Source organism: Chlorocebus sabaeus, chromosome 6 (assembly GCF_047675955.1).
Source record: "Chlorocebus sabaeus isolate Y175 chromosome 6, mChlSab1.0.hap1, whole genome shotgun sequence".
In the NCBI taxonomy this organism is placed as follows: Eukaryota; Metazoa; Chordata; class Mammalia; order Primates; family Cercopithecidae; genus Chlorocebus; species Chlorocebus sabaeus.
The window spans coordinates 8,012,783-8,034,639 of NC_132909.1; the positions used below are offsets into that span (position 1 = coordinate 8,012,783).

A 21,857-nucleotide genomic window follows, 5' to 3' on the forward strand; every position below is an offset into this window, starting at 1 on the left:
TGTGAGCCACCTGCACCCAGCTGACTCTGTACTCTTAAGAACCCAGCTGCACGAGTTGTGTTTTAATTAAAATATTTGGTGCTTTTTTTTTTTTTTTTTTTTTTCCCCCCGAGACAAAGTCTCACTCTGTCACCCAGGCTGAAGGTGCAATCTTGGCTCACCACAACATGTGCCTCCCAGGTTCAAGCAATTCTCCTGCCTCAGCCTCCCGAGTAACTGGGATTACAGGCACACACCACCGTGCCTGGCTAATTTTTGTATTTTTAGTGGAGGCAGCGTTTCACCATGTTGGCGAGGCTGATCTAGAACTCCTAACCTCAAGTGATCCGTCAGCTGCCTTGGCCTCCCAAAGTGCTGGGATTACAGGCTTGTCCCACCCTACCTGGCCATTGGTGTTATTTTTAACAAATACCCAGTATTAATAGTGGCGTAAGCAAGATGATATTTTTATTGCTTTTTCACTTAAAATCAGGGGCAGTTTTCCAGAGCTGACATGATGATTTTATAAACAAGGGGCCCTGTTTCCTTGTCTTTTTGCACCAACATTTTCAACGCATAACCTGCATCTCTTGGGCTGTAGTGGCTGCTTCAGCTTCCACCATCACATCTGCATTGCAGCCAGCTGGAACAGAAGAGGAAAGGAAAGCCCTTTAAGGGCATAACCTGGAAGTTGCCCACGTTTCTTCTGCTCACATCCTCATTGGCCAGAACTTGGTCATGTGGTCAGTCCTCACTGCAGAGGAGGCTGGGAAACGTAGTTTTTAAGCTGAACACCACATTGTAGGGAACACTGTGGCTCTTATAAAAGAAAGAAAAGAAACCTGGGTACTAGGAGGTAGCTCGCAGTCTCTGATGTGTGTTTGTGTGTAGTACCTGAGGAATCTGGCTCTGATGTGGGGACTCGATGAGGAACCTCATCATCGAGGGAGTAATAAATTGCCAGTGGGAACTGGGGGCCCTTGTCTGAGACTTCAGTGTGACAGCCTTCTGCCTCTCCTGTCCCCCACCAGGATGCCAAGGATGGGCGCTTGTTCAATGAGCAGAACTTCTTCCAGCGGGCCGCCAAGCCTCTGCAAGGTACCTGGCAGGGAACTGGGCAAGGAGGGGAGAGTGAGGGGGCGCCAGCATGGTCACAGCACCTGGATTCTACCTGCTGGTGTGAGAAGGGTGGGTTTAGATTAAAGGCCCAGGTTTGCTCCCATCTGTGCCCATAACCTGACTCCTGTCACCCCTCAGGCCTCAGTGTGTGTTGTGGCTGCCTCACACCAGCTCTTGGAAGCCAAGTATTACATTTTGAGGCTGGGCGTGGGTTGACGCCTATAATCCCAGCACTTTAGGAGGCTGAGGTGGGCAGATCACTTGAGCCCAGGGGTTTGAGACCAGCCTGGGCAATACGTCAAAACCTTATCTCTACTGAAAATACAAAAATTAGCCGGGTGTAGTGGCATGCGCCTGTGATTCCAGCTACTCAAGAGGCTGAGGTGGGAGGATTGCTTGAGCCCGGGAGGTGGAGGTTGCAGTGAACTGTGATTGTGCCACCGCACTCCAGCCTGGGCGACAGAGCCAGACCCTATCTCAAAAAATAAAATAAAATAAAATAAATTTTCAGGAAGATGGCAAGCTGGTGGTTACATATAGCCAGTATTAGCAATTAAATTATATAGACCGGGCGTGTTGGCTCACGCCTGTAATCCTAGCACTTTGGGAGGCCAAGGTGGGTGGATCACCTGAGATCAGGAGTTCGAGAGCAGCCTGGCCAATGTGGTGAAACCCCATCTCTACTAAAAATACAAAAATTAGCCAGGCGTGGTGGCATGTGCCTGTAATCCAGCTACATGGGAGGCTGAGGCGGGAGAGTCACTCGAACCTGGGAGGTGGAGGTTGCAGTGAGCTGAGATCATGCCACTGCACTCCAGCCTGGGCGATAGAGTGATACTCAGTCTCAAAAAATATATGAAATAAATAAATTATATAATCTTACAAGTATATTCAAAACAAAGGTAATGAACCCTCAGAAACTCATCACTTTCTAATTATTTCCCTACATGTCCTGTGATCCCTGCCAGTGAGGTTGTGTGCACTGTTGTCTCTGTGTGGAGAGAATGCCGCATGGCGGCCGCCGCTGTGCGTCTCCCCGACCCACCTCCAGTCATGTCATGTTGGCAGCTTGGAGTTGGCCATAGCGGGAGTATTTACACTGCAGAAATTAGCAAATGCAGCCGGGTGTGCTGGCTCACGCCTGTAATCCCCACACTTCGGGAGGCCGAGGCGGGTGGATCACCTAAGGTCAGGAGTTGAAGACCAGCCTGGCCAACATGGCAAAACATCTCTACTGAAAATACAAAAAAAGGGCTGAGCGTGGTGGCTCACGCCTGTAATCCCAGCACTTTGGGAGGCCATAGTGGGCAGATCATGAGATCAGGAGATCGAGACCATCCTGGCCAACATGGTGAAACCCTGTCTCTACTGAAAATACAAAAATTAGTTGGGCGTGGTGGCACGTGCCTGTGATCCCAGCTACTCGGGAGGCTGAGGCAGGAGAATTGCTTGAACCTGGGAGGTGGAGGTTGCTGTGAGCCGAGATCACACCACAGCACTCCAGCCTGGTGACAGAGCAAGACTGCATCTCAAAATAAATAAATAAATAAGATTAGCCAGGCCTGGTGGCAGATGCCTGCAACCCCAGGTACTCAGGAGGCTGAGGCAGAAGAATCGCTTAAAACCAGGAGGCAGAGGTTGCAGTGAGCCCAGATTGCGCTGTTGCACTCCAGCCAGGGTAACGTAGTGAAACTTCGTCTCAAAAAAAAAAAGAAAAAAGAAATTAGCAAATGCTACCCATCAGGACTAACTTCCCTGGACAGCCAGCTGTTAAACTAGCGTCAGCTGCCGTTGGTTCTGGTCCACCCCGCTGACATCTGGAAGACAGGCAGAGGCACATTCTGGTGACGTCATGGCTAGATTAGACACACGTTGGTCTTGTTAGCTCTGTGTGTGAATTCGGAAGTAACCCTGTCGTTATCCCATCTCTGCACTCCGGATTTGTATACGCTTCCTCCAGAACCACCATGTTCACCCCATCATCTACAGACCTGGATCACAGACGTTCATGGGTCATCCGTGCCTGCCCCGTCACCAGCCCCTTCCAACAGTCACCCACCCACAATGTTGTCATCTCCGACAAGGAGACTCACAGGCGGTCTGGGCACTCTGTGCTTCTGCTCTGAGAACTGGCTCTTATTGCCATGGGCTTGAGACTGGCTGTCTTCTAACCTCAAGCCCCTGTTTTCTACAGTCAACAAGTGGAAGAAGCTGTACTCGACCCCGCGACTGGCTATCCCTACCTGCATGGGTTTTGGTGTTCACCAGGACAAATACAGGTGAGCTGCTCTACTCACTGCTTGCCTCATTGGCCCCTTTCCTCCTCTTCCTGTCGTGAGTCCAGGCATGGCTGGGACCCCGAAGCTGTGGGCCAGTTCTTCCTGCCTTCTCGTAGTTTTGACCCAGTTTGCTGCCCAGCCAGTCAGAACTTTTCATCTTACCTGGGACCAGGACCTTGCAGCCCCCACCACAGTCCATCCTTGGCAGCCGGTTCTCCTCTTTCCCCTGTTCATCGCCCATCTCCTGGGGTGCTTGTGTCTTCCAGGTTCTTGGTGTTACCCAGCCTGGGGAGGAGCCTTCAATCGGCCCTGGATGTCAGCCCAGAGCATGTGCTGTCAGAGAGGTCTGTGCTACAGGTGGCCTGCCGGCTGGTGCGTACCCAGAAGTTGCTGAGCTGCTGCGTCAGGGAGGGCGCGTCAGATCCTAGTTTAGCAGACTCTTCAGTCATTGACACATCCGGCCCCCACCTCCCTCCGCCGCACACTAGGGGTTGGCTCACTGACTGACATGGCAGGCGGTTAGAGCCGGGATGTTGGGGGGTCAGTCCTGTGGAGGGCCCTTGGGGGGCCATGAGCACTGGAGGAAGGAGCCCCAGCCTCAAACTGAAGGCTTAGATTAGGCTTCCTGGTGGAGGGTGTTTCTAAGCCAAGACTCTCAGGATGAGTGGAAATAGCGAGGTGCTGGGTGGAAGAGGCGGAGGATAGATGAGAGGATGGTTCGGCCAAGGATACAGCTGGAGCAAGGCTTATGTGGAATAGAGAGCATATGGCATTTGTTCATTAATTAATTCATTCATCCTCATTAAATATTCATCAGGCACTTGCTGGGTGCCAGATGCTGTCCCCAGGGCTGGGTGCAGAGCAGGGAGCAACACAAACATGGTTTCTGTGTCTTGGAGCTCACAGTCTAGTGGGAGGGGCCAATAGTAAATCAAACAGTTGCACAAACTAAGAAGAGTGCTCTGAGTAGAAGCGGCCCCTGCTGTGATGGAGAATAAGAGGGCCCAGTTTGCATCGCTGGAGGGATGGACGTACCAAGGGAGCGACATGCTGAGTCCTAAGGTCTTTATGTTCAGTGTCGGCACTATGGCCCTGCAGTGGGGAGAGATGGAGTTGGTGTGGACAGGTCAGCAGTGACCACATCACACAGGGCCTCGCACAGCAGACTCAGGGGCTGGGATCTGTCTTGAGGGCACTGGAGAGCCACAAGAGTGCTGGGATTAGGGGAGGGCAGGGTCAGCTCTGGGTACAGAAAGGCCCTCAGGGGCCATATGGGGAGGGACTGGAATTGGGAGAAGAATCTGAGTGAGGGTCCATTTGGAGAGGACAAGGCTGAGGAGGGTCCCGGGCCCTGGGGATGGAGAGTCTATAGAAGGAGAACGAGCAGAACTTTGGCCCTGGGATCAAAGAGGGTTGGGGATGTGATCGGAATGTCGCTGATCCTCGGGCAGCAGACACAACTGAAGCGTTGGCCTGGTGCAGCAGCTCACGCTGGTAATCCCAGCACTTTGGGAGGATGAGGCAGGTGGATCACTTGAGCTCAGGAGTTCAAGACCAGCCTGGGCAACATGGCAAAATGCCCTCTCTAATAAAACTAGAAAAAAGTAGCCGGGTGTGGTGGTGCACACCTGTAGTCCCAGTTACTTGTGAGGCTGAGGTGGGAGGATCACCTGAGCTTGGGAAATCAAGGCTACAGTGAGCAGTGATTGCACCACTGCACTACAGCCTGGGCAACAGGAGTGAGAACCTGTCTCAAAAATATGTATGTATACACACACCAAAAAAAAGTCTGGAGCTCAGTGGGACAGCTGGAGCTGGAGATCAAGATATAAATTGCTTAACAAGATTGATTTCTGCTCTCTAGGACAGGTAAGAAGAGCTCTTTTGATATTCACAGGTGCTGAGTCATTTTTGCAGACAGACATTAACCCCTTCTCCCTCTCCTGAGTTAGCCATCAGCTAAGAGAGAAATACAGGAAGCCACGCATTAGCTCAACTGGTGAGCTCCCCAACAGCCTGATTAGAGGCTGCTCAATGTGCTCTCACAGCGGGCTCCTCATGCTGCCCCGGATTTAGTCAGGTTTAACCCCCAGTCACAGTGCCAGACGACCCCAGGCCTTAATAGTGGGGCTCCCTGCCCCAGTCTGCACCAGAGGCTGTGTTAGTCGTACTGCTTGTGCAGACACTGGCTTGCTTCTTCCCCCAGCTGGATGCCCTGGAGTTCCTCCATGAGAATGAGTATGTTCATGGAAATGTGACAGCTGAAAATATCTTTGTGGATCCAGAGGACCGGAGTCAGGTAAGAGCCAGCTCCTGCCCACTCTGAAGATCTCTGGGCTCAGGTTCCCATCTGTCTCCAAACCTCTATTTATTTCACAGTGCTTTATTACAAAGGATTGTTGTCCATCATATATAAAGAGTTCCTTCAAATAAATAAGAAGTAACTTAGTAGGAAAATGGGCAAAGGATAAGAAAAGCAATTCTTAAAAAATGAAATCACAGGCTAACTAAATAATATGAAAAAGTATGGCCAGGCGCGGTGGGTCATGCCTGTAATCCCAGCACTTTGGGAGGCCAAGGCAGGCGGATCACGAGGTCAGGAGATAGAGACCATCCTGGCTAACACGGTGAAACCCCATCTGTACTAAAAATACAAAAAATTAGCCAGGCGTGGTGGTGGGCGCCTATAGTCCCAGCTACTCAGGAGGCTGAGGCAGGAGAATGGCGTGAACCCGGGAGGCGAAGGTTGCAGTGAGCCAAGATCGCGCCACTGCACTCCAGCCTGGGCAACACAGCGAGACTCTATCTAAAAAAGAAAAGAAAAGAAAAGATATTCAACCTCCTTAGTAATCATAGAGATGTAACTTAAAACAAGATGCTATTTTTACCCTCTGAACAAAATTAAGAATGATTTTGAACTTGAATGATTAAGAATTAAGAACAAAATTAAGATTTGAAACCAGCTCTCCCGTATCTGGGCTCGTGCTTCTCACTGCTCGTTGTCAGGCAGACCTGTTCCTCCTGGTGAGAAAATCGCCACCAGCAGATTAGGCTTAAATCCCCAAAGCTCAGCAGCCCTGGCAGAAACAGACCTGAACTGCATGGACTGAGAAGTGGGGGGAGACAATCCCAGATGAAAATCCTGGAACTAAGCATTAGGAATCTTCAGAGAAACAGAACTGGCAGGGTGTGCGTGCGTGTGTGTGTGTGTGTGTGTGTGTGTGTGTGTGTGTGTGTGTGTAGGGATTTATTATAAGGAATTGGCTCATTGATAATGGAAGCTAAGCAGTCCTGAGAGCTTCAGTTTGCAATCTGGAGACCTAGGAGAGCCAGTGATGTGAGTTTCAGTTTAAAGGCCAGCAGGCTTGAGACCCAAAAAGAGGGGTTGTTTCAGTTCCAGTCCAAAGGCAAGAAAAGACCAATGTTCCAGCTCAAGCAGTCAGGGAAGAGGAGCTTCTGGTTGCTTAGCTTTTTATTCTGTTCACATCTTGAGTTGATTGAATGAGACCCACCCACATTAGGGAGAATAATCTGCCTTAGTCTGCAAACCCCAATGTTCATCTCTTTCACAACACCCTCATAGACACTCCCAGAATAGGGTTTGGCCAAATGTCTGGGCACCCCATGGCCCAGTCAAGTTGCCACATAAAAATGGCCATCCTGGCCAGGCCCCGTGTCTCACGCCTCTAATTCCAGCACTTTGGGAGGCCAAAGTGGGAGGATCGTTTGAGCCCAGGAGTTTGAGACCAGCCTGGGAAACATGGGGAACCTCGTCTCTACAAAATAAAAAATAATAACCTATCCAGGTGTAGTGGCACACACCTGTGGTTCCAGCTACTCGGGAGGCTGAGGTAGAAAGATCACCTGAGCCCAGGAGATTGAGGCTGCAGTGAACCATGATCGTGCCACTGCACTCCAACCTGTGTGACCAAGCGAGACCCTGTCTCAAAACTTTTTTAATGAACACCACAAACTGTGAACAGAAAAACAGGGAGCAGGGGAACTGTATAGGTCTTACATAGACAAAACCAACAGTTGTCCAATATCCATATGGTGGAATAAGATGCAGCCATTGAAAAGACATGGACTGGGCACAGTGGCTCACACCTGTAATCCCAGCGCTTTGGGAGGCCAAGGCAGGAGAATCACTTGAGCCCAGGGTTTCAAGACCAGCCTGGGCAACAGGGCAAAACCCCATCTTTACAAAAAATACAAAAAATCAGCTGGGCATGTGGCGCATGCCTGTGGTCCCAGCTACTCGGGAGGCTGAGGTAGGAGGATCACCAGAGCCTAGGAGGCTACAGTGAGCCGTGATCGCGCCACTGCACTCCAACCTGGGTGACAGAGTGAAACCCCATCTCAAAATAAATAAATATTTTTGAAAGAAGATTTGGTTAACTTTGTGTATCAGGCAGAAAGCATTTAACTTTTGTTTTAAACTTAGTTAAGCCTCATAAGAACCCTTTGAGGTGGGGACTATTATCATTTTACAAATGGAGAAATCATAGCAGATAGTATAGCTTGCCCAAGGTTGTACCGCCACCAGCAGGCTGAGCTGGCATTTGAACCCAGGCCATCTGGCCCCAGAGTTAATGCCCAGAACCGCTGTTAAAAAAGTATTAAGTGCTGGTGTCCAACAGGAGGTCTGGTGTGAGGCCTCTGGAAAACAAGAGCCCCTCCCCATCCACATATGTTACCTGGTTATTAAAAAAAAAAATGTGGAATGACGCATAAGAAACTGTTACTAGTGGTTATTTCTGAGCAGTGGGTTTTAGGGGCTGGGAGGAAATATGATGGCTGGTTGGGGTTCTTTTTACTTCACGTCGTTTGTACTATGAGCATGGCTTAGTTTTGTAAGTGAAAAATGTCATATCTGATGGAATGGTTGTTTTCAGTTATGCTCCTCATCTCCAATCTATATGGCTTCTCCCTGTGTCCACAGGTGACCTTGGCAGGCTATGGCTTCGCCTTCCGCTATTGCCCGAGTGGCAAACACGTGGCCTATGTGGAAGGCAGCAGGAGCCCTCACGAGGGAGACCTCGAGTTCATTAGCATGGACCTGCACAAGGGATGCGGTATGAGGCCAGGGAAGGGTTTGGGACCACGGAGACATGCTTCTCATACAAGGGCAGCTCTAGGAGTTCACAGCCAGAGACAGCAGGTGGCCACACAGGACAGGAACTATCCCCTGCCAGGACAGGGATCAGAACCACAGACAGCGTCCTGACCACTGTGGGGGGTGGGGGGGGGGGGGTAGCGGTTCAGCACCAAGGACAGTGGGAGGCTGGGCACTGGGGAGCCATGAGTTCCAGAGGTTGGGATTCGGGATCTGGTGCAGACTTGAAAGATGGGAGTTGCGTAAGAGTCATCCAGGAGGGGCTGTTGAGGAGGTGGTTGGCCACCACATCTGGAATGTGGGAGGGAAATCTGGGCAGAGGCTCTGCAGTATCTCGGGAGTTTATCAGCCAAAGCCCTGGGAGAGGATGGGATCATCCAGGGAAAGTGTAGAGACTGGGAAGAGGGCCTGGAGCAGATTTCTTGAGCCCCTCTTTCGCACATCCCTTTATATCATGGCCGTCCACATGCTTGCCACGTCCTCCCACCAGACTGAGCTCCTCCAGGGCAGGGAAGGTACCCCTGCCCCCAGCATCGGTGGTGGAAGGCCAGCATGGACAACAAGTAGTGCTTGTCGAATGCTTACACAAAGCGTTGTCTAAATTAAGCACTGTCTTATGCTCAGGAAGCATAAGGAAAATATACCGTCTGAGTCTCCTGGCCCTTCCCCACTGAGGCTGGGGTTGGTACCCATCCTCCTGGGCTCCCGTGTGTTCTCTGTCCTTTGTCACTCGGGTAGTCCCACGCCATAGCTGTCTCCCAACGAGGCTGTCATGGGCTGGGACCCGACGAGATCCCGGTCTGGGTTTTCAGAAATGAGCTGAGCCCAGCACATGGGTGCTGAGGATTGAATGAGTGCATGAATGAGAGAAGAGTGGATGAGGGTGACCTGAAGAAAGGGGCTGAGGGGATGGTTGGGTGAGAGTAAGTCAGAATGAGAATAAGAGTCAGCTTCTGGGCCGGGCGCGGTGGCTCAAACCTGTAATCCCAGCACTTTGGAAGGCCGAGACGGGCGGATCACGAGGTCAGGAGATCGAGACCATCCTGGCTAACACGGTGAAACCCCGTCTCTACTAAAAAAATACAAAAATTAGCCGGGCGCGGTGGCGGGCGCCTGTAGTCCCAGCTACTCAGGAGGCTGAGGCAGGAGAATGGCGTGAACCCGGGAGGCAGAGCTTGCACTGAGCTGAGATCCGGCCACTGCACTCCAGCCTGGGGGACAGAGCGAGACTCCGTCTCAAAAAAAAAAAAAAAAAAAAAAAAAAAAAAGTCAGCTTCTGCCTACTCATGAAAGTGAATGAGCAGAGGAGACAGCCCATATGGCTGGAATGCTGAGTGCATGAGCGCGTGGTTGAGTCAGTGGAGGGGGTGGGGGGAAGGAAGGGGGTGGACGCACTGGTGAATGGAGCATCCAGACTGAGGTGCCACCTCTACCCTTCCCTTCCCAGGGCCCTCCCGCCGCAGCGACCTCCAGAGCCTGGGCTACTGCATGCTGAAGTGGCTCTACGGGTTTCTGCCATGGACAAACTGCCTTCCTAACACTGAGGACATCATGAAGCAAAAACAGAAGTGAGTCGGGGGGTCAGCAGAACCCCTGCAGGTGGGCAGAAGCCCAGAGCCCAGCTGGGGGCAGGCGGGAAGGGGAAGTGGCATCTAGCAGAGCCCAAGTCCTCTGAGCTGCACACACATGTGCTGCACTGTCCAGGCAGCACGCGAGGCAGGGGTTCCAGAGCCATGCTGCCTGGGCTTGGACTCTGGCCCCACCACTGTGGGGTGTTAACATCTGCGAGCCTCAGTAGCCTTCTCCATGAGATGGTCTCCTACTAGCACGCACCTTACGGGACTGCAGAAGGGTTCAGAGAAGTCAGGTATACACAGCACTTAGCACAGGGCCTGGCTTGTAGAAAATGCTCATCATGTGTGGGGCACCGTGACTCGTTCATCACAAACACACAGGCAACCTGAGCAAGACAGGCCCAGGCCCTGCCTTAGCACTGGTAGCACCACCCATCCAGTGTTCACACCACCAGATCAGTGCCTTCACCTCTGTGTGTAAACCACCAGGTCTTACCATTGCTGGTTTAAACATTCAGCACCAAAGCCAGTGGACAGCGAAACATATGGGGAAGTTCTGGGATGAGATTGAACACTAAGGGCATTGAGCAGCTGGACACAGGGAGCGCTAGGGATATGAATTCAGCACTAGGGACAGCAGGCAGCTGGGCGCAAAAGGGCGGTACTGAGGTGTGTGTTCAGCACCAAGGACAGCAGGCAGCGGTACCCAAAAGGGAAGTGCTAGGGATGTGGGTTCAGCACCAGGGATAGTGGGCCGCTGGGCACAAAATGGAAGCGCGGGGGTGTGGGTTCAGCACCAAGGACAGTAGGCAGCTGGTCCTAGTGGGCATGCTAGGCGTGCACTTCAGACATGAATAAGAGTTACTTAGGCCGGGCACGGTGGTTCACGTCTTAATTACAGCACTTTGGGAGGCCAAGGTGGGTGGATCGCGAGGTCAGGAGTTCGAGACCAGCCTGGCCAACATGGTGAAACCCTGTCTCTACTGAAAATACAAAAATTAGCCTGACGCAGTGGCAGACACCTGTAATCCCAGCTGCTTGGGAGGCTGAGGCAGGAGAATTGCTTGAACCTGGGAGTTGGAGGTTGCAGTGAGCTGAGATCACGCCACTGCATTCCATCCTGGGTGACAGGGCAAAACTCCATCTCGGACTTGTTGCCCGAGTCATCTGGGAGGCAGCTGACCATCTGAAGTGCAGGAGTGAAGTCTAGAGGGCGACTCAGATCCCAGGAATATCTCAGGAGCTGTCAACTGAAGCCCCAGGAGAGGATGAGATTATCTGGGAAAGCATATAGAGTGGGAAGAGGGTGTACCCTCCAGTGAATGGCATTGAGTCCGTCATACTTCCCTGTCCTTAGTGTGCGGTGAATTCCTTCCCAGTCCTTCCCTCACGTAAAGCCTTTCTTGTTTTATTTTACTCCCTTCGTATCTCCCAACTTTCTCTCAACCATGGACAGCTGCTCAAGCACACTTAACATGTGTTCTGCTGACGTGTTCACTTAGATGTATTTATACCCTGAAAATCGCGTCCTGGCCGTGGTCCTGTGTGTGATTTGCATAAGTGATGTTCTGCTCTTCATCTCATCTGTCTCTGGCTCTCTTCAAATTTAACCCTACCCCTACATGTGGATCGAATTCACTGCTCCTGACTGCTGCTTCTAAATCAATTTTCTGTAGACATGTCTGTGTCCTTAAACTATATATGGTGGTACTGTGTGTTTAATTTGTATAAATAGTACTATGCTCTAAACCTCATGCTGTTTCTTGCCTTCTTTCACTCAATGTTATGTTTTTAACTTTAGCTATACAACTAGTTCACTACTTCCGAATGCTCCTAAATGTGTTAGTTTAGATGCATCTGTGTCCTTAAAAACTCTGTGACGTTCTTGGGTGCGTGTTTAATTGGCGTATGTGGCACCATGCCCAGAATTTCATCCTCCTTCAGACGAGGGGATGTGTCTCGTCATTTTGACTTCCTCCTACTAACTGTTCAAAGCTAACATTTATTATACACTTGTCTGTGCCAGGCGCTGCCCCTGGTGTTTCCCCTGCATCCTCACAACTGCTCCGAGCTATGTGCTCTCATGATCTGTGGCACAGAGAGCTTAGGTAATCAGCCCAGGCCACACAGCTACTCAGCAGGGGCTCCTGGACTCAAACCCAGGCCATTCAACTCCACAGACAGCCCCTGTCACCTACACGCTGCTTTCCAAGTCGAGGAGGCTTATGAGGTGAACTGGTGGTGCCTGGACCCACTCAACAAATACTGAACCCCTGCCATGTGCTAGGCTCTGTTCTAGGCCCGGCGGATACAGGAGCGAATAAGACAAAAATCCCTGCCCTCAGGGAGCTCACATCCTGTTGGGGGAGACGGGAGCTAAAGGGCGAAACACACGGTGTGTCAGAGGTCAGACTGATGGGGATCCTGGGGCCAGGTCCTGGGTGTCCACTGGTGGGACTCTTGTTGGGGGTGTGCAGCACACTTTTAGGTCTGATGTCGGGGGCAGGTCTCACAGCCATGGCAACAGGTAAATTGCCCCCTGAAGGACCATGAAGCTTTAAACCGTGGCAAGAAGGATATCACACACAGTTTGGTGCTAATTTGCCCCAACATCCCTGCAGAAAGAGGGAGGGACAGAGAGGCCTTCAGCCCCCAGACTTCCCGCAGGCAACCTCCGCATGGGAAGCCAGCCTCAGAACCCGCTAGACAAGTCCATTGTCCCATTTTCTTGGAGCTTATTTTCACACTTACTCCCTAGCTTTAATGCATGGTGCTGGGGTTTTCTGCTCACACTAGTGAGACAAAGGTGTCTTTTGAAATGAAGCCAGGTGAAAACGATGAGTCACAGAATGAGCAGCCCGCTGGAGTCCCCGTGTGAGTGAAGGCAGTGAAATGCTCCCTCACACATTCTGATGGGTTAGCTGAGGACAAGGCTGAGCTGCTCTCACGAGGAGACCCCAAAACACTGCAGCTTCCATGAGGGAGGGTTCACATCTCTAACTAACAGTCCCAAGACAGGAGACTGAGGGCAGTAGCGGTGCCTCAATTCCCTGTGACACACACACGTCCTCCTCTGGATGCAACAGAGAGCACACATTGTGGGTGCCCAAGAAATAGGGGCGGATCTGGCACAGTGGCTCATGCCTTTTATCCCAGCACTTTGGAAGCTTAGGCGGGCAGATTGCTTGAGCCCAGGAGTTTGAGACCAGCCTGGACAACATGATGAGACCCCATCTCTACAAAAACTGTAGCCAGGTGTGGTAGCGTATGCCTGTAGTCCCAGCTACTCAGGATGCTGAGGTGGAAGGATCACTTGAGTCCAAGGAGGTGGAGGCTGCAGTGAGCTGTGATTGTGTCGCTGCACTCCAACCTGGGCAACAGAGTGAGACCCTGTCTCAAAATAAAAGAAAAATCATAGTGGAATGAAGAACAACTAAGGAGTGAATGCTGAGCCCGCCCGGGCTTCATTGTGGACACAGAGGTCAGGCAGACGCAGGCCCAGTGTCGGGGGTTCCAGGGCTGCGGGGAGACACGGACAGGAAGCAGGAGCTGCAGGTGAGGGTGGAGGTAGCCCGGCACTGTGGGAGCAGAGGGGAGGCACAGGACCCCGCCGCCGGCTCCTGGAAACCCTCACCTGGGAGATGCCTGACCTGGTCTGTAGAGAACACGAGAGCCTTCCAGGTGGGCAAGGGGGAGGCAGGATTCCTAGGCAGACAGGACAGCACAGCTCTACACCCTCTCCACTCATGCATTCAGTGCCAGGTTCCTGAGGCCAGTGGCTGTGCTGGACACCCAGGTTAGAATCAGCGCACGGTGCCTCTGCACTCCGATCTTGTCAGGAAAACCGGTCCCCGAGGCTCCCCTGGGTGGAGTCTTCTCCCCACTCCCCTTCCTAACTCCTAAGAGCAGTCACGTCACCCTTTTCACATCCCCTCACCTAAAGAGACTTGAACGTGACCGGTTCACAGAGAGGGCCTGCACTCGTCAACATGGTGCAGGGTGAGTAAGACAGGTCACGGTAATCATCTCGTATCAATGATAGCAGCATGGATAACAGTAATTCCGCAGCCCCAGCTCCAGACCACAACCATAGAGGGCCAAGTGCACGAAAATGCTCCCTGGAGAGTAGCTGGTGATGTTGACACTGTCCCCCAGACACCCCTCCTCACCCCCAGCCCAGCGTCTCTTAGCCCAGACCGTAGCCAAGGGGACCGCAAGGGGGCGATGTTGCTACATGCTCGTTTCCTGGCACCCTAAGGTGCCCTGCGCTAGGACGTTTCACTGGTATACGTGGCCTTTTTCCATTCATTCAACAGATACTCACGTTTTGCACATTATAGTTCACGACAGGCAGAATGAGTAAAAGAAGGAGGAGAGGCAGTTTGAGTCCCTGAGGCTTTCTGGCATTCAAGGCCCATTGCTGGGCAAAGCACAAATGAGAGCCAGCTTTGGACCCGCTCTCAGGGCTCCCCACCCAGCTGGTCAGGGAGAGCCCGCGGCAGGGGGTGGCAGTGGCGTTGCTGTGCAGCGTGTAACGTCCTGTCGATGGCACAACCGGGCCTTCCTGCGCTTGTATGTCGATGGCTGCCGTGGGACATCCACGGACGTACACACAGGCCCAGGAGGGACGGAGTTCCTCTGCCTGGGGGGGTCTGGGGAAGACTTCCTAGGAGGCCAGACCCTCGAGCTGTATCTCGAAGGGAGAACAGCCACCTGCCAGAGCTCAGGGTGGGGAAGGCTGCCCAGGCAGCGAGAGTGATGTGTGCAGAGGCAGATGTGTGTGGATGTGTGGCCTGGTGGGACGAGGAGTCCTTTGGTGTGGATGGGACATGCGATGGGAGAAGGGAGTGGAGAGACGGAGCTAGAGGGTGGCCAGTGTGTGCTGGGGAGCCACGGGAGGCAGGGTGGGCTGTGAGCAGGGAGGGTCAGGGACAGGTGTAAAGAGACCCTCTGGGGCCACGTGGAGATGCACAGGAGGCCAGGGAGGAGTTGAGGTCCAGGGAAAAGGGATGAAGCCTGAGATGGGCCCAGATCCATGGGGCAGAGGGATTTGAGGAGCAGGAGGGTGGGGCTGGGGGATAAAGCAAAGGCAGTGGGTAAATCAGGATTTTTCCTGAACAGCCAAAGAGGGGTGCACGTGCATGCCCGTGTGTGTGTGTTATACATATATGTGTGTGTGTGCGTATGTACATATACAGTTAGTCCTGATTATTCAGAGTCCATATGTGTGAATTCTCTTGCTCACTAAAAGTATTTGTAACCCCAAATCAATTCTTGCAGTTCTTTCATGGCCACTTGCAGACACATAGTGTGGAGAAAAATTGTAATCACCTGACACACATGTTCCCAGCCTAGGGCGGAGCCAGACAGCATTCTGCCTCCCTGTTTCAGTGCCTGCGCTATATACGCCAGCATGTTCCCGGCCTAGGGCGGAGCCAGACAGCATTCTGCCTCCCTGTTTCAGTGCCTGCGCTATATACGCCAGCATGTTCCCGGCCTAGGGCGGAGCCAGACAGCATTCTGCCTCCCTGTTTCAGTGCCTGCGCTATATACGCCAGCATGTTCCCGGCCTAGGGCGGAGCCAGACAGCATTCTGCCTCCCTGTTTCAGTGCCTGCGCTATATACGCCAGCATGTTCCCGGCCTAGGGCGGAGCCAGACAGCATTCTGCCTCCCTGTTTCAGTGCCTGCACTATATACGCCAGTGTCCTTTTCACTGTTCAGTTAATGCTACATTTTTTCCTGTTTTTATGCTTCTTGTCAGTGATTATGCCATTTAAAATGGCCTCAGCCAGGCGTGGGGGTTCACACCTGTAATCCCAGCACTTTGGGAGGCCAAGACAGGAGGATCAGAGCAGCCTGGGCAACATAGTGAGAACCCATCTCTACAAAAAATCAAACAGCCACCTAGCATAATGCTGAAGTGTTGTCTGATGTCCCGAAGCCTGAGATGGTTAATAATTCGTGTGTTGTATCAGCTTTGTTCAGGCATGAGCTACGGTGCTGTTGGCCGAGAGTTTGTGGGGAATTCTTATCATTTCAGGTTGCCTTGGCATTCATTTGAATGTAAGTTGGACTTTCTCATGCCAGAAGCAGGGCTCGGTCACCCTCAGCACAGTTTCCAGTTTTCCACCTCCTCCCAGTTCCTCCGTGTGGTTGACCCAGATATTTCCCTTATCCAGCCGCCTCCGGGAGAACACCTCCCTCCCTATGGGTCAGCCACAGACAGCCTACTTGACGGCCCCGCTGACCACATCCCACTGAACTGTGCAGATGCCACAGTGACCCCCTCTCAGACACAGCGTGACCTCCAGGAACTCGAGCCTGCTTGCTTTGAACCCACCAGTTAAAATCCCCTCAAAATGTTTGGATACCAACCATTGGACCCTCATGCAACCACAAGCTCCCTTACCTCTGTGTGTGTGTGTGTGTGTGTGTGTGTGTGTGTGTGTGTGTGTCTGTGTGTGTGCGTGGGATGGAGGGGAGGTCACCTTTGGGTGTGTCGTGTGCCCCCAGGACCTGTAAGCAATAAAATCTTTATTTTCATCTTGGATCTTTCCTCATCGTCGAAGGAATCCTCTCCATCTTAAAGATCCCAGGTTAAAACAGAGTTCAGTGCTAATGAATCAACAATGCTTATTACATAAGATGTCTTTCAACAGAAACATACATAAAACAAGGTGTATTGATTGCGGAAAATGATATGGCCGGAGGCTTGCAGGAGGCCACTGCTGTTTCCCCTGGGAGCAATGGTAGTGGGTTGGTTGATTCAGTGTTCACAGTGGCTTTAAGAACTTAACTTCCCTGGATGGCAGAGGGGACTGTGTATATATCTTAGGCTGTGTATGTATCTTAGGCATTCTGTTTTAAAAGGTTGCTCTCCTTTCCCTTTAACATGTGCTTCTGTCCCTTCAGGTTTACTGATAAGACCTTTCACATGTGCTTCTGTCCCTTCAGGTTTACTGATAAGCCGGGGCCCTTCGTGGGACCCTGCGGTCATTGGATCAGGCCCTCAGGTACGTCCTGAAGGGAGCAGGAACAGGCAGGGACCTGGGCGGGACCTGGTGGCTCAGATCCATCTTGGGGTGGCCTCTCCTTACACCTCTTCATTTTTTTTAGTTTTCCAAATTGCATTTGTAATATGTACCCATTGTAGAAAGACAAAAATCGTCAAAACATTCACAAGTGCCTCCGAACAACAACAAAACAAAAACACACAAGTGTTTTTTGAGGACAGGGTAATTTTTTCTTTTTTTTAAGACAGGGTCTAGCTCTGTCGCCCAGGCTGGAGTGCGGTGGTGCGATCTCGGCTCACTGCAATCTCCGCCTCCCAGGTTCAAGCAATTCTCGTGCCTCAGCCTCCCAAGTAGCTGGGATTACAGGCGTGCGTCCCCATACCTGGCTAGTTTTTTGTATTTTTAGTAGAGACAGGGTTTCACCATGTTGCCCAGGCTGGTCTCGAACCCCTAGCCTCAACTGATCTACCACCTCGGCCTCCCAAAGTGCTGGGATTACAGGCATGAGCCACCGTGCCCAGACATTTTTATGAACAAAAAATGGGCTCACCCTACATAGATCTCATTCTACCTCTTGCTTTTTTCCCTTAACCCTAGGGCCGTCCTTCATGCCCTTCCTTTATAGATGCACCACAGCTTTTATTGACAGCTGCACAGGGGTCATGGTTTGGCCGCACCATAGCTTATAAAGCCAGTCCCTGTCACTCGTCCCTGTCACTGGGTATTTGCACTGTCTCGTTTGGGCACGGGGGTGTTTGTTGCTGCTGTTGTCTTTGTGCCCCTCCTGAAGAGCTTTGATGCTTTTCTCCAAGCTGGAGGCAGAAATGGACAGACAGAAACGATAGCGTGTCCCCTCTGGCTCTCTGAGGCTCATTTTTGAATTACTTTAAATCCCTGGGTTCAGATCATGGCTCAGCTGCCAAGCACTCCCCTCCAGTTCTCCCTCTGTAAACCTTGGGCCTCAAGGATGTTTAAGCTGGTCCACCAGAGGTTGGAGGTGGAGCTGAGGCAGGGCCCGCCTCTTTAAAGACACATGCACAATATTTATGTGCAGGGAGACTGCACTGCTAGCTGGGATCTGCATGGAAACACTGCGGGCCAGGGGAGGGGTCTTGATGGAACGCGATTGACTGTGAGGTGATCATTGTGGAAACTGAGTGATGGATACTTGGGTGTTCATGCCCTTCTCCTGGTGCCTGTGTATGACGTTTTCCAAAACTGAAAAAAAAATGGAAGTCCCCTGGCAACGCCAGGCACCAAGCAAATGGGCACTTTTGCTGAGACCCTCGTGCCCGTCAGTCCCCTATCCCCCACCCTTGGGCACAGACCCCCAGGATCGAGGTTGGGGGACGCCTCTCAGGCTCTCCCTTGCTGGGGGTTGTCTTGACCACAGAGACCCTGCAGAATTACCTGAAGGTGGTGATGGCCCTCAGGTACGAGGAGAAGCCGCCCTACGCCGTGCTGAGGAACAACCTAGAAGCTCTGCTGCAGGATCTGTGTGTGTCCCCGTATGACCCCATTGGCCTCCCGATGGTGCCCTAGGTGGAATCCAGGTGGGAAGAGCTTGTGCGTCTTCAGCCCTCTCACCCCTTGCGCTCGGCCCAGCCCTGCCCCAGGCTCCAGGGGACACTTCCCAGAGGCTGTCCCACGTTCATATCAGGGCCCAGCTTCCCAGGGAGATGCTGGGGTTTTCCACAGGGTCCTTGAACTTCCCAACCTCCAGGAATGGCAAGTAGCAGAAACCTGGCTCAACTTTGCTTTAAGAAAAGGGGGTTGAGGCTGGGCACAGTGGCTCACGCCTGTAATCCCAGCACTTTGGGAGGCCGAGGCGGACGGATCACGAGGTCAAGGGATCGAGACCATCCTGGCTAACACGGTGAAACCCCGACTCTACTAAAATACAAGAGAAATTAGTCGGGCGTGGTGGCGGGCGCCTGTAGTCCCAGCTCCTCGGGAGGCTGAGGCGGGAGAATGGTGTGAACCCGGGAGGCGGAGCTTGCAGTGAGCCAAGATGGCACCACTGCACTCCAGCCTGGGTGACAGAGTGAGACTCCATCTCAAAAAAAAGAAAAGAAAAGAAAAGTGGGGTTGATTGGCTGTTGTAGCTAGAAAAGTCTAAGGGGGAGCTTCAGGCACAACAGGATTCAGAGCCTCAAAAATAGCATCAAGACGTTTTCTGTCTCTCGCCATCTTCTGTCCCTTCTTGCATCCCTGCCTCCCTGTGTCCTTCCACCCAGCCACCTGTAGTCTCTACTTTCCTTTGGCCTGGCCCCCGTGGCCCCCATACACAAAAGGTAGCTGCTCCATGCCTTCAGGTCTTGTTCATAGCGCGCACTCCTCCATCGTGTGGATGACGGACACTCCTCACAGCCAGCAGCTGGGCGTTTGCTTAGTTTCCCAGATTTTTCTTTTACAAGCAGTGCTGCCTGTGTGCACAGCCCGGCTGCTGGCGCGCGCGGTCTGTGGATGAAGGTGTCAGCTTGACAGTGAGGAAGTGAGGACTAGATGGCTTTACTTCCATCAGCACTGTGTGTAAATGTGCAGGCATGTTTTCAAGGTCGAAGACAAACTTCACAGTAAATTTTGGCAAGGGTGCAGGGATGTGTGCTGAAGAGGGGCTTCTCCAGGCTCCCTGTCTGTCCCCGGAGTCGTCATGTCTCTCATCACGGTTGGCTGGAACCAAAGCTCAGTGCTTTGTCTACCTCGGCACCGCCCTGGGGGCATTTGACCGTGTCTGGAGATACTTGGTTATCAGGATGCAGGACAGTGGAGGCTGGGAGGCTGCCTCGCATCCCGCAACACGCAGCATGGTCCCCACCTCTACCCCCCCACAAAGAATCCCCCGGCCCCAGTGGTCTCCAGTGCCGCGATTGCGAGATCCTGGTCCAGGGGAGTCTTGAATAGCGTCTCCTTTTGGCGGCCTGTCTCCCTGTGCAGCGACCTTCTTGGCACTTGGATTACAAGTACTTCTACATTCCCACAACCTTTCCTCACATCTGAGGCTGAAGCATAAGCTGACACGTGTGTGCCAAGCGACTCGCAGAGCCCCTGCACAGAGTGAGCCAGCAGTGAGGGGCGGGGGCCCTCTTCTCTCTCTGCTACAGAGAGGTAGCAGGCTCTCTGCCTCAACCAGAGGCGCCGAGAGTCAAGTCATGACCTTCTGTGCCAGTCTCACTCCTTCCCCCACCTCTCCAGCTCGATACAGAGCTCCTCCTCCATGCACCCAGTTATCCAGGCCGGACAGCTCGGGGTCCTCCCCAACACCCTCACTCCCTCAGCAGCGTCGTCCAAACCTTCGGTCCCAGATGAGACCAACCGTGGGGTCACTCATCACAGTCTTCTGCTGCCATCGAGCTTCTCCAGGGCAGGGTTGCGTCTGACTCTATCGTCTCTGCTTTTCTGGCATGGCACAGGGCAGAGGCTTTGTCCTGTTTATTGATGGAGCAAATGTCCTGTTTATCGATGTCCTGTTTATCAAAAGGCGTTTAGAACCCGACACCTGACAACCCCCCAGGGTCTCCACTGTCTCACACCCGTGCGTTCTCTGGAAGCCACTCACTCAGCCCCTTGGTTGGGAATGTAACGAGGAGATGGCATTTAAGGAGCCCGGTGACCTTCGAGCGCCTTAAAGGTCATCTCGCCTCTTCTCCACAGCACCTCCTTGCCTTGGCCCGAGGCCGAGCTCCCTTCCTCCCCTGTGCATGATGCGTCAGCCACACACCCTCCCCTCCAATTCTAGACCAGGCCAAGCTGGACCCCACCCTGGAACCTTTGCACCTGCCATCCCGAGGTCTGGAAGGCTCGCCTCGTCATGGTTTTATGCACCTGCTGCTTCTCAAGACCCGAGTCCTCTCCATCCTCTATGAGGCATCCTCACTGCCCCCTCACACACTTGCTCATCATGTCACCTGTTTTCCACACAGCCCTTGCTCCCATCTGGAGGGAAGCGTGTGTTTAATGTGTAGTCTCCACCCCCCTCTTCTGCGTCCTAAGCCCAGCAGGGGCTCCTCATCTCGTATGGTCATGATGACATCCCCAGTACCTAGAAGGTGCCTGGCACAAAGTGAAGGACAGAGGGTGCTCCCTGAATGAATGAGACACTAACAGCCATTTTTATTGTCTTCTAGAATTTTCCATTTGCAGTGTGCAACAGAAAGAAAAAAAAAAAGAAGCAATGTGACTCAAGGCCTGCTGTTTAATCACAGATAAACTTCTAGAACAAGCCCTGGAATGTGCATTCCTGCCACTGGTTTCGGGATACTCATCAGTCCTGATTAGCCTCAGGGAGACCCCCCGTTTCCCTCCGGTGAATGTGAAGTTCCCCGTCTGGGTGGCCTGCCCTTCAGCCAATGTCCTAGCAAAGCTGGATGGGGTTGGGCCGGCCCCCAGGGGGGACCCCTGCTACCCTTGACACCTCTGTGCTTTGGTAATAAATTTTTTACCAGAGCTTAAGGAACCAGTGTGTCTGCAAAAGTTCTTTTGGGGCCCAGGTGTGGTGGCTCATGCCTGTAATTCCAGCACTTTGGGAGGCCAAGACAGGAGGATCACTTGAGCCCACGAGTTTGAGACCAGCCTGGGCAACAGGGTGAAACCCATCTCTACAAAAAATACAAAAACCAGCTAGGCGTGGTGGTGGACTCCTGTCGTCCCAGCTGCTTGGGAGGCTGAAGCAGGAGGATTACTTGAGCCCAGCAAGTCGAGGCTGCAGTGAGCCATGACTGCACCACTGCACTCTAGCCTGGGCAACAGAGTAAGACCCTGTCTCAAAAAAAAGG

General features: G+C 52.5%; 1 protein-coding gene across 10 annotated transcripts in view; it reads left to right on the forward strand.

Moving 5' to 3' along the window:
- Nucleotides 1–21,538, forward strand: part of VRK3 (VRK serine/threonine kinase 3) — a 44,161-nt gene extending 22,623 nt beyond the window's left edge. For 4 of the 10 annotated variants that reach the window (XM_007997630.3, XM_007997629.3, XM_007997627.3 and 1 more), the window contains exons 7-15: nt 1,011–1,077; nt 3,293–3,377; nt 3,644–3,749; nt 5,584–5,676; nt 8,320–8,452; nt 9,941–10,061; nt 17,024–17,082; nt 18,476–18,635; nt 21,210–21,538. In XM_007997630.3, the coding sequence (XP_007995821.3) occupies nt 1,011–1,077; nt 3,293–3,377; nt 3,644–3,749; nt 5,584–5,676; nt 8,320–8,452; nt 9,941–10,061; nt 17,024–17,082; nt 18,476–18,624 (813 nt within the window). In that variant the 3' untranslated portion in view covers nt 18,625–18,635; nt 21,210–21,538. The other 6 variants (XM_073016165.1, XM_073016168.1, XM_073016166.1 and 3 more) reach the window with 6 other exon arrangements.
- Nucleotides 21,539–21,857: the final 319 nt, after the last annotated feature.